This window comes from Alosa sapidissima, chromosome 9 (assembly GCF_018492685.1).
Source record: "Alosa sapidissima isolate fAloSap1 chromosome 9, fAloSap1.pri, whole genome shotgun sequence".
NCBI lineage: Eukaryota > Metazoa > Chordata > Actinopteri > Clupeiformes > Clupeidae > Alosa > Alosa sapidissima.
The window spans coordinates 21860691-21873190 of NC_055965.1; the positions used below are offsets into that span (position 1 = coordinate 21860691).

At 44.8% G+C, this 12500-nt stretch overlaps 2 protein-coding genes across 12 annotated transcripts in view; one reads left to right on the top strand and one right to left on the bottom strand.

Moving 5' to 3' along the window:
* Window positions 1-12500, bottom strand: part of LOC121718035 (NACHT, LRR and PYD domains-containing protein 12-like) — a 1225568-nt gene that overhangs the window by 1026035 nt on the left and 187033 nt on the right. The window lies entirely within an intron of this gene.
* Window positions 1858-12500, top strand: part of LOC121718071 (pre-B-cell leukemia transcription factor 1-like) — a 14253-nt gene continuing 3610 nt past the window's right edge. The window contains exons 1-5 of one of the 11 annotated variants that reach the window (XM_042102903.1): window positions 1858-2617; window positions 2851-2969; window positions 3082-3323; window positions 5107-5180; window positions 11697-11938. In XM_042102903.1, the coding sequence (XP_041958837.1) occupies window positions 3130-3323; window positions 5107-5180; window positions 11697-11938 (510 nt within the window). In that variant the 5' untranslated portion in view covers window positions 1858-2617; window positions 2851-2969; window positions 3082-3129. Of the gene's footprint in view, window positions 3324-5106; window positions 5181-11696; window positions 11939-12500 lie in introns of all 11 variants that reach the window. The other 10 variants (XM_042102906.1, XM_042102904.1, XM_042102907.1 and 7 more) reach the window with 10 other exon arrangements.

A 12500-nucleotide genomic window follows, 5' to 3' on the forward strand; every position in this document is an offset into this window, starting at 1 on the left:
GAGAGAGAAAGAGAGAGAGAGATGGGGGCTAATTTAATGTTGATTTATTTGCTTGTCAATGTTAAGTGCAGTCTAGTGCAGAGGAGCGAAACCCCTGTGACTACTTGAGGTCAGTTCCATCAGCGGTGTCCATAAATATCAATTAAGATAGCACGGAAAATGGTGGCTAAGAGAATTCCCACACCAGGAACCAAATTTGGGTTATGATGTGGGCATTATTATGTTCTTATTACCAGGTCCTTTAAGTATAGTTTTTAAAAATGCAGTGTGTTTCATTTGTGTTTTGAATAACCTTATCTTCAGTGATCTCTTGGTTTTCAATGGGATTTGAGTCATCTTGGTGGATGTTTGGAAGTGTGTGTGTGTGTGTGTGTGTGTGTGTGTGTGTGTGTGTGTTTGTGTGTGTTCCTGTGCCTGTGTGTGGTGTAGCTGCTACTTTCTGCTCTTTCATGAACTGCTACTTGTTGTCATGTCACTGGCTTGAATGGATCAATGCATAAAAAATGGAGAGAGAGAGAGAGAGAGAGAGAGAGAGAGAGAGAGATAAAGAATGTGTGTGTGTGTGTCCTGTAGTGTGTGTGTAGTGGAGAAACACACAAATGAGTATAGGGCTTTTTATACTTTGTGTATGAGTGTGTGAATATGTATTTGAGTCAGTGTGTGTATGTGCATGTGTGTATGTGTATGTGTCTGTGTGTATGTGTATGTGAGTGTGTGCATATGTGTGTATATCTGTATATGTGAGTGTGTATATGTGAGAGCGTCACCAGCCTCACAACCGCCAACCCTCCCCCAACACCACCCCGCTCGGCCGTCAATCATTCCAGATGGCAACAAACTCCCCTCCCTGAGCTGCCTGACTGCCATGGCAACCGGGCTGCCAATCAACTGAGTGACCAGTGCAGTCAAATTGCTTAATTTATGGGGAAATGTGTTAGTGTGTGTGTGTGGTGACAGAGGGATCTGATCTATTAATGTTTAGTACATGCAGGGAGCTGCATGAGAGCTATACACACACACACACACACACACACACATTTATAGTGTTGGATATCATTCTGCAACAAAACAAACCAATGGGCAATATTCTAAATTTCTTCTCAAGGATGTACAAAGAAAAGGCTTGTTTCAGAATCATTTATTTGTGATTATAAAAAGTAAACATTGTAAAACATTGTCACAACAAAATGTAAAGCTACTTCTGGTGCATAGAAGAATACATTCATACACTCACTCGTGTCATACTCTCACACAGAACCATACAGACACATACGCTATCGATTCAGGTCAAGTGTTTGCATCCTCGGTCATTCATGAGGACAATATAATAATCTGTCTTTGCATCTCATTCCATCAGGGTTTTTATTTTTTCAAAACAGATATTTGCCTTTTTTTAAATAAATGTCTGTAGTGTTATATCCATAATTTTTGGATTGGCTATCACACAGACAACACCATATCAGGTACAACGTGCATCTAAGATGAAAGAGATTTGGTTTTCCCCTCTAGCATTATAGCACTGGGCCATAGGTGATGGATTTCGTACTTCACTAATTAGGGCCTGCTGGTTCGAAATCCATTCCCCATATATGCGGGTTGAATGTCGATTTTGAATTAATTGTCGAATTTATTATTGAAAGCTTCTCATAGTATCCCGGTGACTTCAAATTATATGCTATAGCCTAGTGTGCACCTTGAGAACGGATAAACTTGTAGCCCTGTCTGTGCGTATTGAAACGGTTCTTATTGAGTTCATATTATGTGGCCTTCTCTGACAGGGTACGTTAGTGCATTCATGATTGTGTCGCTCCAAACGCCCCTCGAGGATTGCGCGTTTTACGACCGCCTTCGCAGGGGTGTGACGTACAAACGTGGAGGACTGGAACTCCTCGCGCGGTACTCTACTGGTATACAAGACGAACGATTCAGGGAGGGGGGAGGGACAGGGAAGCCTCAAGGAGGCTAGAGCAGAACACCAGAGAAAAGGAGCCAGTCCCTAGTCGAATCGGAGAGGGAACGCGGTCAAGATCACTGGTGAGGTGGTGACCCATCGTCTCGAACCAACTGAGAGGCTGAGGCTGCTACTTCCAATTCCTCGATCTGGACTACCCAAACAATTTGCCTTTCTTCGGAATACAACGTTACTTGCTCGCAAGGATGTAGGCTAGTAGTCTGTTGTCTTCGTCGACGCATATGATCAGGAGAATCGCTGGGAATCCAAGCGAAGAGCCATTTTCTATTAGACCTCGCATTGTTAAACTCCCTTTATGGTGGTCTATGCATCGTCGCGAGACTGTTCCCTCCCAACTGGTCATGCGTTTTGTTGTTGCGTCGCGCAACGACTGGTAGTATAGCCAACCACTGCGCCCGAATCCGCGTATCGAACGTTTTTTGAAGGAGTTGAGGTTTTATTACAAAGTAACAAAGACAACTGGGATGAAACCGCAACATTTACAGTTTTCACCTCTGTGAAAGCAATTCGACGTCCATCTTTCTCTTATAGCCTATTGGTCGAAGTGCAGTGGAAGCCTATCCTACCTCTTTTCTCCAGGTTTGTTTTCACCGTGGACAGTTCGGGACTGTAAACTAGGCTAGCTGGTATTTTGAACCAAAATAAGTGAGTCTTGGGATTGCCTTTTTGCTGCTGCCAAAACACTTGTCAATTAGCCTATTCTCCAAAGTTAAAGATCATTCACGACTTTGCCTTTTTAGAAGAAAAGGGATGTTTTTTTGTCGTTGATCAATACATGCTCGATTTACAATAAACATACACCTATTTAAATGATTGAAAATGTGATGATATGTGGGCAGGCTACTGTTAGACATACCTTGCTTATCTCATTATTTCAGGGGAGAGCATAGATTAAATGTGAAGATTTTGAAGACGCCTGAAATCTAGGCCTACAAGTTCGTGGTAGGTGACCTGTGTTTTTAGGCTATTGCCCTCCCCTCCCCCCAAAGAAGTCTAGGTGAGCCTTAGTTTCTTACAACGCTTTTTTTTTATTTGAAACACTTTAAAATAACCGCTCATCAGGAAATCCTACGTTACACCTATTCCTATTTGGATACCCTTGATTCTAGACACTTAGCCGAACTCAGACCTGCAAAGACGCTGAATTTGAAGTCACCATGGATTCGGGCATGGACGATCAAACCCACATGATGTCTGGTGCTATTGGACTCAGCGGCATCTCGCGGACCGACGTGGCTGACCTGGGTTCATCTCGGAAGCACGCGTATCAGGGCCAGCCACAGGACATTGGCGACATCCTGCAGCAAATCATGGCCATCACAGACGAGAGCCTCGACGAGGCACAAGCCAGGTAACCCAATACTAACAGTGGTTTGCCTCTTTGTTGCTGTTGGGGTCCTTTCATTTTCACGCGCCTCTGTACAAGCGCATGGCCCATGGAAACAGTTTGCCGACGCATCGGTTATGGAGTGAAATATATTGTAAGCCTAGTTATACACAGTAGTCAGCATGCAAGCAAACAAAATTTACAGCAACATGCTAGCTGTCATAGATGCAGATGTCGCTGGTTTAAAAGTTGTAAGGGCCAGGGCCTACATCGTGTCCACAGTACCCTACCCAAAATACGTCTGTGGTCTGAACACTAATACGTTCCATGTGTAAAAACAACTCACGATAGACCTAGAGCAAATAGTGTCAGTGACTAAATAGCTTTCACATTTTTTTATGACCAACGTGTGGCGTTGTAATTAGTGCCTCCATAAAACCAAGTCCATTAACGATCTAATTGACCTCCATTGTGTCACTAATTCAGCGGACCCATTCAACTCCGTTATGGAGCATTTGCATTTCAAAGGGGGAAGCCAGCTCAGGCAAGATGATGCAAAGCGCCCCCGCCCCGGCCGACCCAGTTTGATATCGGAGTTCTTTGAGCTGCATGACAACGTTACTTTTTTACTTTGCATATATGAAAGATCTGTTTAACATATGACACGGCTGGAGAGACACCGATGTGTGATGCTGTATATCAGACTACCGTCAGCCGGTAGGCCTACTAGCTGTACCTATACATGTGGGCCCGACTCTCCACTCTCACCGTGGACCACCAAAGTCAGAGAAGGCTTCCATAAGCACTCTGCAGTGCTCACTGTGCTCTCGTTACTTGATGACCCCCCCCCCCCCCCACCACCACCACCAGATTATTACAAACAGATCGAGCAAATGGAGAGGGGCCTAAAGCTTGGGGGGGGGGGGGGATGTTAACTGATTGAGTCCATTACCTAATTAGCATTGTCTAAATAATATAAAGGCTCTTCAAAAAAGACAAAGTACATCTGAGATGAAAGAGATTTGGTTTTCCCCTGTATTATATAACATTGTGAACTTCTGACTTCCATGCTGAATTTGTTTTTATCAGTATGCATAGGAAACTGCTTATCCAGATCCCACAGTAGGGCACAATAGTGCTGGCCCTTCGGCATAATGAATACACACGTGAGTTATAAAGGCATTATAAACACCGGTGAAACACAGTGTTGTCTTTCTGCCATCTCCAAATAACCTTTATCAGACCTAAACAACAAGCAGCTCTGGCCGAGTGATTGGGCAGCAGGTACCATGAAAAGAAAAAAAAAGAAACTCTTCAAGGTGGGCTCCATAGGTGTGTGGTGGCATTCCTGTTGAGTCTGACTGTCTGTTCTAAAGGACTTGCATCCATTAGATGGACGGTGTTGAAAGGCCTTTGACAAGACTCTGTGATAGAAGGAAGTATAATCTTGTTGGGGAAAACGCCTAACCCTCCGCCCTTAACACAGCCAATCCAGTTAGGGCAAAGTGTGTGTGTGTGTGTGTGTGTGTGTATGTGCATGTGCGTGCGTGCGTGTGTGTGTGTCATTGTTGGATAGGTGTGTTTGTGCGTGCGTGCAGACCTGTGAACTGTGTTGTAGGCCAATTCAAATATGAATGGTGACTTACTAGCTGAATGGACCTGTGTCTCCTTAAAGAAGCGTGCGCGTGTGTGTGTGTGCGTGTGTGTGTGTGAATGTGGAGTGTGGTAAGTAAACAGTGATCTTGGTCAATTGAAATGTGAAAAGCGACTGACTGGCTGAATGGAACTGTCTCTGTCTCTGCTTCAGGAAACATGCGCTGAACTGCCACAGCATGAAGCCGGCCCTATTCAGTGTTCTGTGTGAGATTAAGGAAAAGACAGGTGAGTCCTCAAGATAGACAGGTAGAGAAGTAACCATGCAACCCCCCCACCCCATCACGACCACCCACACACACACACACACACACACACACATTTAAACATGCATATACATACACTGAAAATACCGACAGTACAGACGTCATGCAAAATTAGTCAGTCAGTCAGCAAATCTCTGTGCTGTGAGTATGTAACCATTGCCCATAGCACCTCTCAACCTGAGCAGTGCTGCTGACAGCAGTAGGATGACGTTTTGAATGCTTTGAGTGATCTTTCTGTTTCATGCCATTGTGCAGCTTCAGAAAACTGGATTTTCCAATCTCCTCTCCATGAATCATTAGAGTGTCTGAAAATGAGTTCTATTTCTACAGCTCTCTGGGTCTACTATTTCTGGTTGGACTGGTTCCACTGATGCACAACACACACACACACACACACACACACACACTTTTCAGACATTTTCACATGCTCTCTGTGTCTTTCTGAACAGGAAGTGTTTTGCCCTGTGTTCTGGGCTTGATGGTCAGATTTAAAGTAGCGCTTCCCGTGTTATGATGGCCACACGGGTCCTACTGACCCCACTCACAGCAGATGCTTGCCTCCTTCCCTCAGTGTTTTGTCTGTCCTCTCGTCATGTTCGATGCTCGATGCTCGATGGTGTTTTATGCCCCCAACGTCGTCTTCCAGGCAGCGCTGCCACCGCTGACTTAAAGGCACCTAATCCTAAACCTAACCCCAACCCTAACCCTTAGCCCATGCCTAACCCTAGTGCCTTCCAGGCAGCGCTGCCTTGAAGACAACATTGGGGGCATAAAACACAAAGAAACTGTCAGGCACGCGCACACACACACACACACACTCTCACTCACATTCACACACTCACTCACTCTCACACACACACACAAAGTGTTCTGTCTCTCCTCTCGTCATGTCTGTCTCCTGTGTCCGCCTGTCCTCTTCAGTCTGTCACGTCTCGTCATTATCATTCTCTTATTTTTTATTTTTGTAATTATACGTAAAATAAAATATTGCCTTAAGTTAATTATGTGGCCACAGCTGCCACTTCCACATGAAAGATGTTAAATTAACATCTCATTTCTCTTTCAGTTGATTTACTTCATTTAAGTCCCTCTTATACTGACAAAACTTGACCAGCTAATTTATCTGGCTTAGTCTCTCTGTGCAAAGTCTGGCCACAGTCTTTAATAGTAGCAGAGACTTTCTTATGAAGAGACACAGCACTCAAAGAATTCTCTGTAGAAATGCATGGGTTTAGTTCATAAGGCCAATGGCAGTTGTCTACACATATCCCACCCCTTCCTGTATGCCTACCCATTCACTTGAATAGGAAAATAGCCGCCCGGTAACTGCCCAAAGGGGGTTACCAAGATGTCCACTGAGTGTGGGGAGTTGCCTATAAGTAGCCTGACGAGCCAGACCCACATTAAAATGTAGGGTCTGGGCACTCACCGTTCGCAGTGCTCAGTCCGAGGGGCGGGATAATCAGTTGTCTTTCAAATTCTCTCTGCACGCAATAGGACAGTGCTATGAGTCCCATGTGTTTCCCACCAGCGGAGCTAGTTGGCTAGTTCAAACTTTTGCCAACTTAATAAAAGCTTAACTCGTGTCACACTGTTCGCCAACAGCAACATTATCTTATTTGTTTTCAAGTAGCAGGGAATTCAAGCCAAACCGTTGCAACTCTGCCATCAATCATTATGTTAAGCCCGCCTAACGACTCTATACACGATTTGATTGGCCTGATAGAAGTTTAATTTTTCGAGCTCACAAGCCAACAGAGTTGCTAGATTAGCCCTGGCAGCAAATGTAATTTGCTGCTTCTAGATTTCTAGGCTAGCCTATAAGGGCTTTTGGGTGAAAGTGGAGTGGACTGGTGTGCTGTGTGGTACTCTCCAGATGTGAGGCCTCCCGCTGCACTCCTCCCCAGAAACACTCACTCGGACTAGGGCAATCATTCACTCACAGTCCCTGCTTGGGCCTAGAGCTGTGATGTGTGTGTGTGTGTGTGTGTATGTCTCTCTCTCTTTCTCTCTCTCTCTCTCTCTCTCTCTCTCTCTTTGTGTGTGTGTGTACATGTGTTTGAGTGAGTGAATGTGTGTGTGTGTGTGTGTGTGTGTGTGTGTGCGAGCGTGTTTGTGTATGCTCAGGTGTTTACTTGAATCCCTCAGGGAGATAAGTCCATAAGTCTTTGTGGTTAGCTTATCGGCCCCGCAGGCGTGGGCTTCAGCTTACCCCCACGCTGTCACACTCTGCCTGAGATGGTTGTCTCTCTTAGCCAGATCAGTCATATTAAGCCAAATGGGGTCTGTTTATCAGATCACAGTAGGGGCCTACTCCTAGGAAGGTGTCTCCTGGGAAGGTGTCTCCTAGGAAGGTGGCGACTTCTGGCCCAAATGTGGTCTGGCTCTAGCGGCTATCAGGGTTTAAATCCGGTGACTGAGGAGGCTGGTCCATCAGACCGTCTCTTGTTCATTCACTCGGTAAAAAAGAACGATTTAAAAAAGAGAACAAACTCTTTGTGTTATTCCAACGGTAGTTTCGTCATGCTGTGCATTACGTATCTTTGATTGTTTAACACATGAGACATGTGCAATGTTTTGGCGCTCTATAAGTGATATTAAATTGAAATTGAAAATTAAAGCATGTGTGTGTAAACAATAGGTATTGCATAGCTTGTGACAATGTGACAATAAGGCCCAATTTATAGTCTTTGTATAACACATTTTGCTATGCATCTGTGCATGATGGTGCCCTTGCATTGATTGATGTGTTCACGTGTACCTTGTGTTGACTTTGAATAGGCCCTAGGAATGACACAAGTTAGGAACCTGCTCAGGGCCCGATCAGAGAGAGGTTAACTATCTGCTGAGGAAGTGGAGCTTGTTTATTCACAGGGCAACAACATGCTTGTAATCAAGGCTCGTATTCACAAAGCATTTTATTTTACCACTAGGAGTACTCCGCACTAAAACGCACTAAAAAATTTTAGCTTGAAGTTTTCTCTTAAAAGTTATTCACAAAGCCTCTCAGACCTACTCTTAGTAAGGAAAAGTGACCACTCCTAAGATAAGATACGAGCTCCGTTGCTGTGGTTGACATCATTACTCATGCACGAGCTTGATTGAAGTGACCACCTTGATTGGCTGATGATTATAACACGGAAATTATGGCAAAAACTTCTCCTACGATGATGGGTGACAGGTGACAGGTCTTTGCTGGTGAGAGTGTGTGCGCTACACAAGTAGGCCTACTGTGAAGGATGTAAGATGATGAATAAATAGCCTAATTGAATAAAGAATAAGACAAAGCAAATAGCCTAGTAGTATAATGAAATACAGTACGGATTGAAGCAGTAGGCCTATCTTTGCAACATGTTAATCTGTATGACAACACGTAGGCCTACATTCACAAAGAGAAACAATTTAATTTCATTTAAAATGAAACATTACATTTAGTTTACATGCAATGAATGATTTTGGTTGTTGGTGGCATTATTGCATCCCTTAGGTGGGCCTACAATGTACAATTATTCCCTTATAATAGAGAGCTCCTGTAACCGCATGCTCCTTTTTAAAACATCGCGAGGTGAAATGCCACAAAAAGCGGCTTTTTGTGAATAGGTCTTAGTGAGTTAGGAGTCCTCTCGACGACTTCTAAGCTGTCACAGACTTAGGTGCTACTCTTAGGTCTAAAATGCTTCATGAATTACTCTTAGTAAAACAAATTGGAGTCCTAAAGTTACAAGTGACATGCCCATTATTTGTAGGAGTTTCTCCTAAATTCGCCAGTTAGGAGCTACTTTTAGGAGTTTCTCCTAAATTCGCCAGTTAGGAGCTACTTTTAGCCCTAAATTCGCCAGTTAAGAGCTACTTTTAGGAGTTTCTCCTAAATTCGCCAGTTAGGAGCTACTTTTAGCCCTAAATTCGCCAGTTAGAAGCTACTTTTAGCCTTACAATTCTTTGTGAATACGGGCACAAAGCTGCAGTGTTTCCCTGTCGTCGCACCTGTAGCCTAGTGTGGGTTTGTTTTCAAGATTTTTTTGTGTTTGTGATCTTTGTTGTCTAATCTATCTATCTATCTATCTATCTATCTATCTATCTATCTATCTATCTACATCTATATACTGTATATGTTTGTTTGTGTGTGAGAAGTGTGTGTGTGTTGTTGCGCGCATCGTCTGGCTCCGCTGTAATAATTTGGCGAGCCTCCCTGGATCTGGGGGCTTAATTGCCACCTCATTTGCATAACGGTGCAAATTAATGACCTCGCAAACGAGAGCTCGTTTTTCACCCCTCTTTAGGTGCTCCTTATGAGCCTGTGTTAATTAAACCGTGTGTGTGGGAGAGGAGAGTGTCTGTGTGTGTGTGATCAGGAGAATTCCATCTACTCCATTCTCTCTCTCTCTTTCTCTCACTCTCTCTCTATCTCAGACCCTCCATCTTTCTTTGCAGGCAAACTGATCTGACTGGATCCTGCTTGTGTTTGCATGCCAGACGAAAACTAAACAGATGCTGATTAGCTGCTCAAAACCTCTATCAGCTTACAATGTGGCTACACACACACACACACACACACACACCAAAGTAGGATGAAGTTAAGTTGTGTTGAACTCTTGACCTCTAAGCTTGTTTATCCGGCTAGTGTGTGTTTAAGTAAAGAGTCAGGTCACATGCCTGCATGTGTGTTATTGTTTTTGTCTGTCCGTGTATCTGACTCTGATGGTCATCTCTCTGTCTGTTGGTCTGTATGTCTTTCTGTCTCCCTACTTCTGAGGGTTTTTCTGTTTGGTTTCCTTATTATTTTGTTTGTTGATTACCTGTCTGTCTGTCTGCCTGTCTGCCTGTCTCCCTTGTCTATTGTGGGAAATGGTTAAGCCTCTCTATTTACCGTTTTATGTCTTCCATCTCGACCTGTCTCTCTCTCTCCCTGTCTGTTCTGCCCATGTAAACATTGCCTAAGGGAGGGCCATCTTGCTGCCAAGAGGCCATTCAAAAACACCCACTGACCTCACAAACACCACACTGACCTTACAAACACCCCACTGACCTTACAAACATCCACTGACCTCACAAACATCCACACTGACCTCACAAACACCCCACTGACCTCACAAACACCACACTGACCTCACAAACACCCCACTGACCTCACAAACAACACACTGACCTTACAAACACCCCACTGACCTCACAAACTTCCACTGACCTCACAAACACCTCACTGACATCAACAACATCCATTGACCTCACAAACACCCCACTGACCTCACAAACACCCCACTGACCTCACAAACACCCCACTAACACCCCACTGACCTCACAAACACCCCACTGAACTCAAACCTGCTGCTTACTCTGCTGCCCAACTAAGACACAGCTTCACATCATCCCTTTCCAACCAGCCATCTTCATCCTTGAGTGTAGCTTCCACACTCACCCACTGTACACTGTGCCCTGTCCCCTGCCCGTAACTGACAGTAAATCTGGTTGTTATAGGTTTTTGTATCAAAAACCCATTAATGACAAAGCACAAAAAACAGTACTAACACATTGAATATATAGACCCTTTCAACTGCAGAAATAAACATGAGCAGAAAACAACATGGAGCTAATGGTAACTTGGTAACTAAGAAAAAATATATCTTGGTAACTAAAAAAAAAGTTTTAAAGTTGACATTTTGTAAAGCATAGCGCGATTCAGTTTCATTTCAAAGTACCTGCGTTGGTTTCGAACATTTCAACTGGAAACCTTTGATGTGTTCATTTCTTGATCACCCCCCATCTCTCTCTCCCAGTCCTTCCCTTTCAGTCTCTTCACTGTCCTGTCATAATAAAGGCCAAAAAATATACTTGTTAACAAAAAAACAACAACAATCTCTTTATATACTTTTTATTGTATTGATCCACAGAGGTACTATAGTTAAATGTGTGTGTGTGTGTGTGTGTGTGTGTGTGTGTGTGTGCTTGTGTGGTGGAGTGAATAGGTAGAGGCTGCCCTCTACTGGTGAAATAAGGAACTTTAGGAACTCCTTCACAGTCTCTCTGCTGATCCTATAGGTCAGCCTACACACTGAGGTAGACATGTAGATCTGTGATTGGTTATTTCCTAGCCTGGAAAATCGAGACCCTGATAATCTAGAAAGATTAAGGGTCTGGGAAAGAGCAATGGAACGGCCCAACTGGAGGGGTGGCAACAAGCATGCATTTAAAAATCTCACTGCACACAATTGGATAACACTAGACCATGTTTACTCTGAATGAGTTCGACACAATCGGATAACACTACGACCAATGTGTACTGTCCTCCAACGTTGCAGCGCTGTCTTCATCAGTTTAGCTGGTTCGCAGAGACAATTCCATTGTGCTCTCACGAGAACTCTGGATTTCCAGGGTAGTTATTTCCGTGGGCTTTACAAGGGATCGTGCTAGTGTCTATCTGTGTGTAAAAACCGTTTTCTTTTTTTCATTTTCTTTCTGTATGTCTTTCCTGCCCCCGTAGTTCTCAGTATGCGCGGGGCGCAGGAGGAGGAGTCTCCGGACGCTCAGATCATGCGATTGGACAACATGCTGCTGGCGGAGGGCGTGTCCGGTCCGGAGAAGGGCGCGGCTGCCGCCGCCGCCGCCGCTCTGGCCGCAGCCGGGGAGTCGTTCAACGACAACAGCGCAGAGCACTCGGACTACCGCGACAAGCTGGCCCAGATCAGACAGATCTACCACTCCGAACTGGAGAAATACGAACAGGTGAGAGAGAGGGAGGAGAGAGAGGGGGAGGGAGAGAGGGAGGGGAGAGGAAAGGAGAGATGGATAGAGAGAGGGATGGAGAGAGATCTACCACTCCGAACTGGAGAAATACGAACAGGTGAGAGAGAGGGAGGAGAGAGAGGGGGATGGAGAGAGGGAGAGAGGGAGGGGAGAGGAAAGGAGAAATGGATAGAGAGAGGGAGGGAGAGAGATCTACCACTCCGAACTGGAGAAATACAAACAGGTGAGAGAGAGGGAGGGGAAGAGGGAGAGAGAGAGAGAGGGAGAGAGAGGGAGGGGAGAGGAAGGGAGAGATGGAGAGGGAGAGAGCGAGAGCCGAGCACCAGAACTGGAGAAATACGAGCAGGTAAAGGGCAAGGGAGGGGAGTGAGGGAGGGAGGGAGGGAGAGAGGGAGCGAGCTATCACTCAGAACTGGAGAAATATGAACAGGAGAGAGAGAGAGAGAAAGAGAGAGAGAGACAAACTTACTCAGAGACAAACTGATGACATCTTCCAAAATAAAGAAATATGAACAGGTGAGAGAGAGGGATGGAGGGAGAG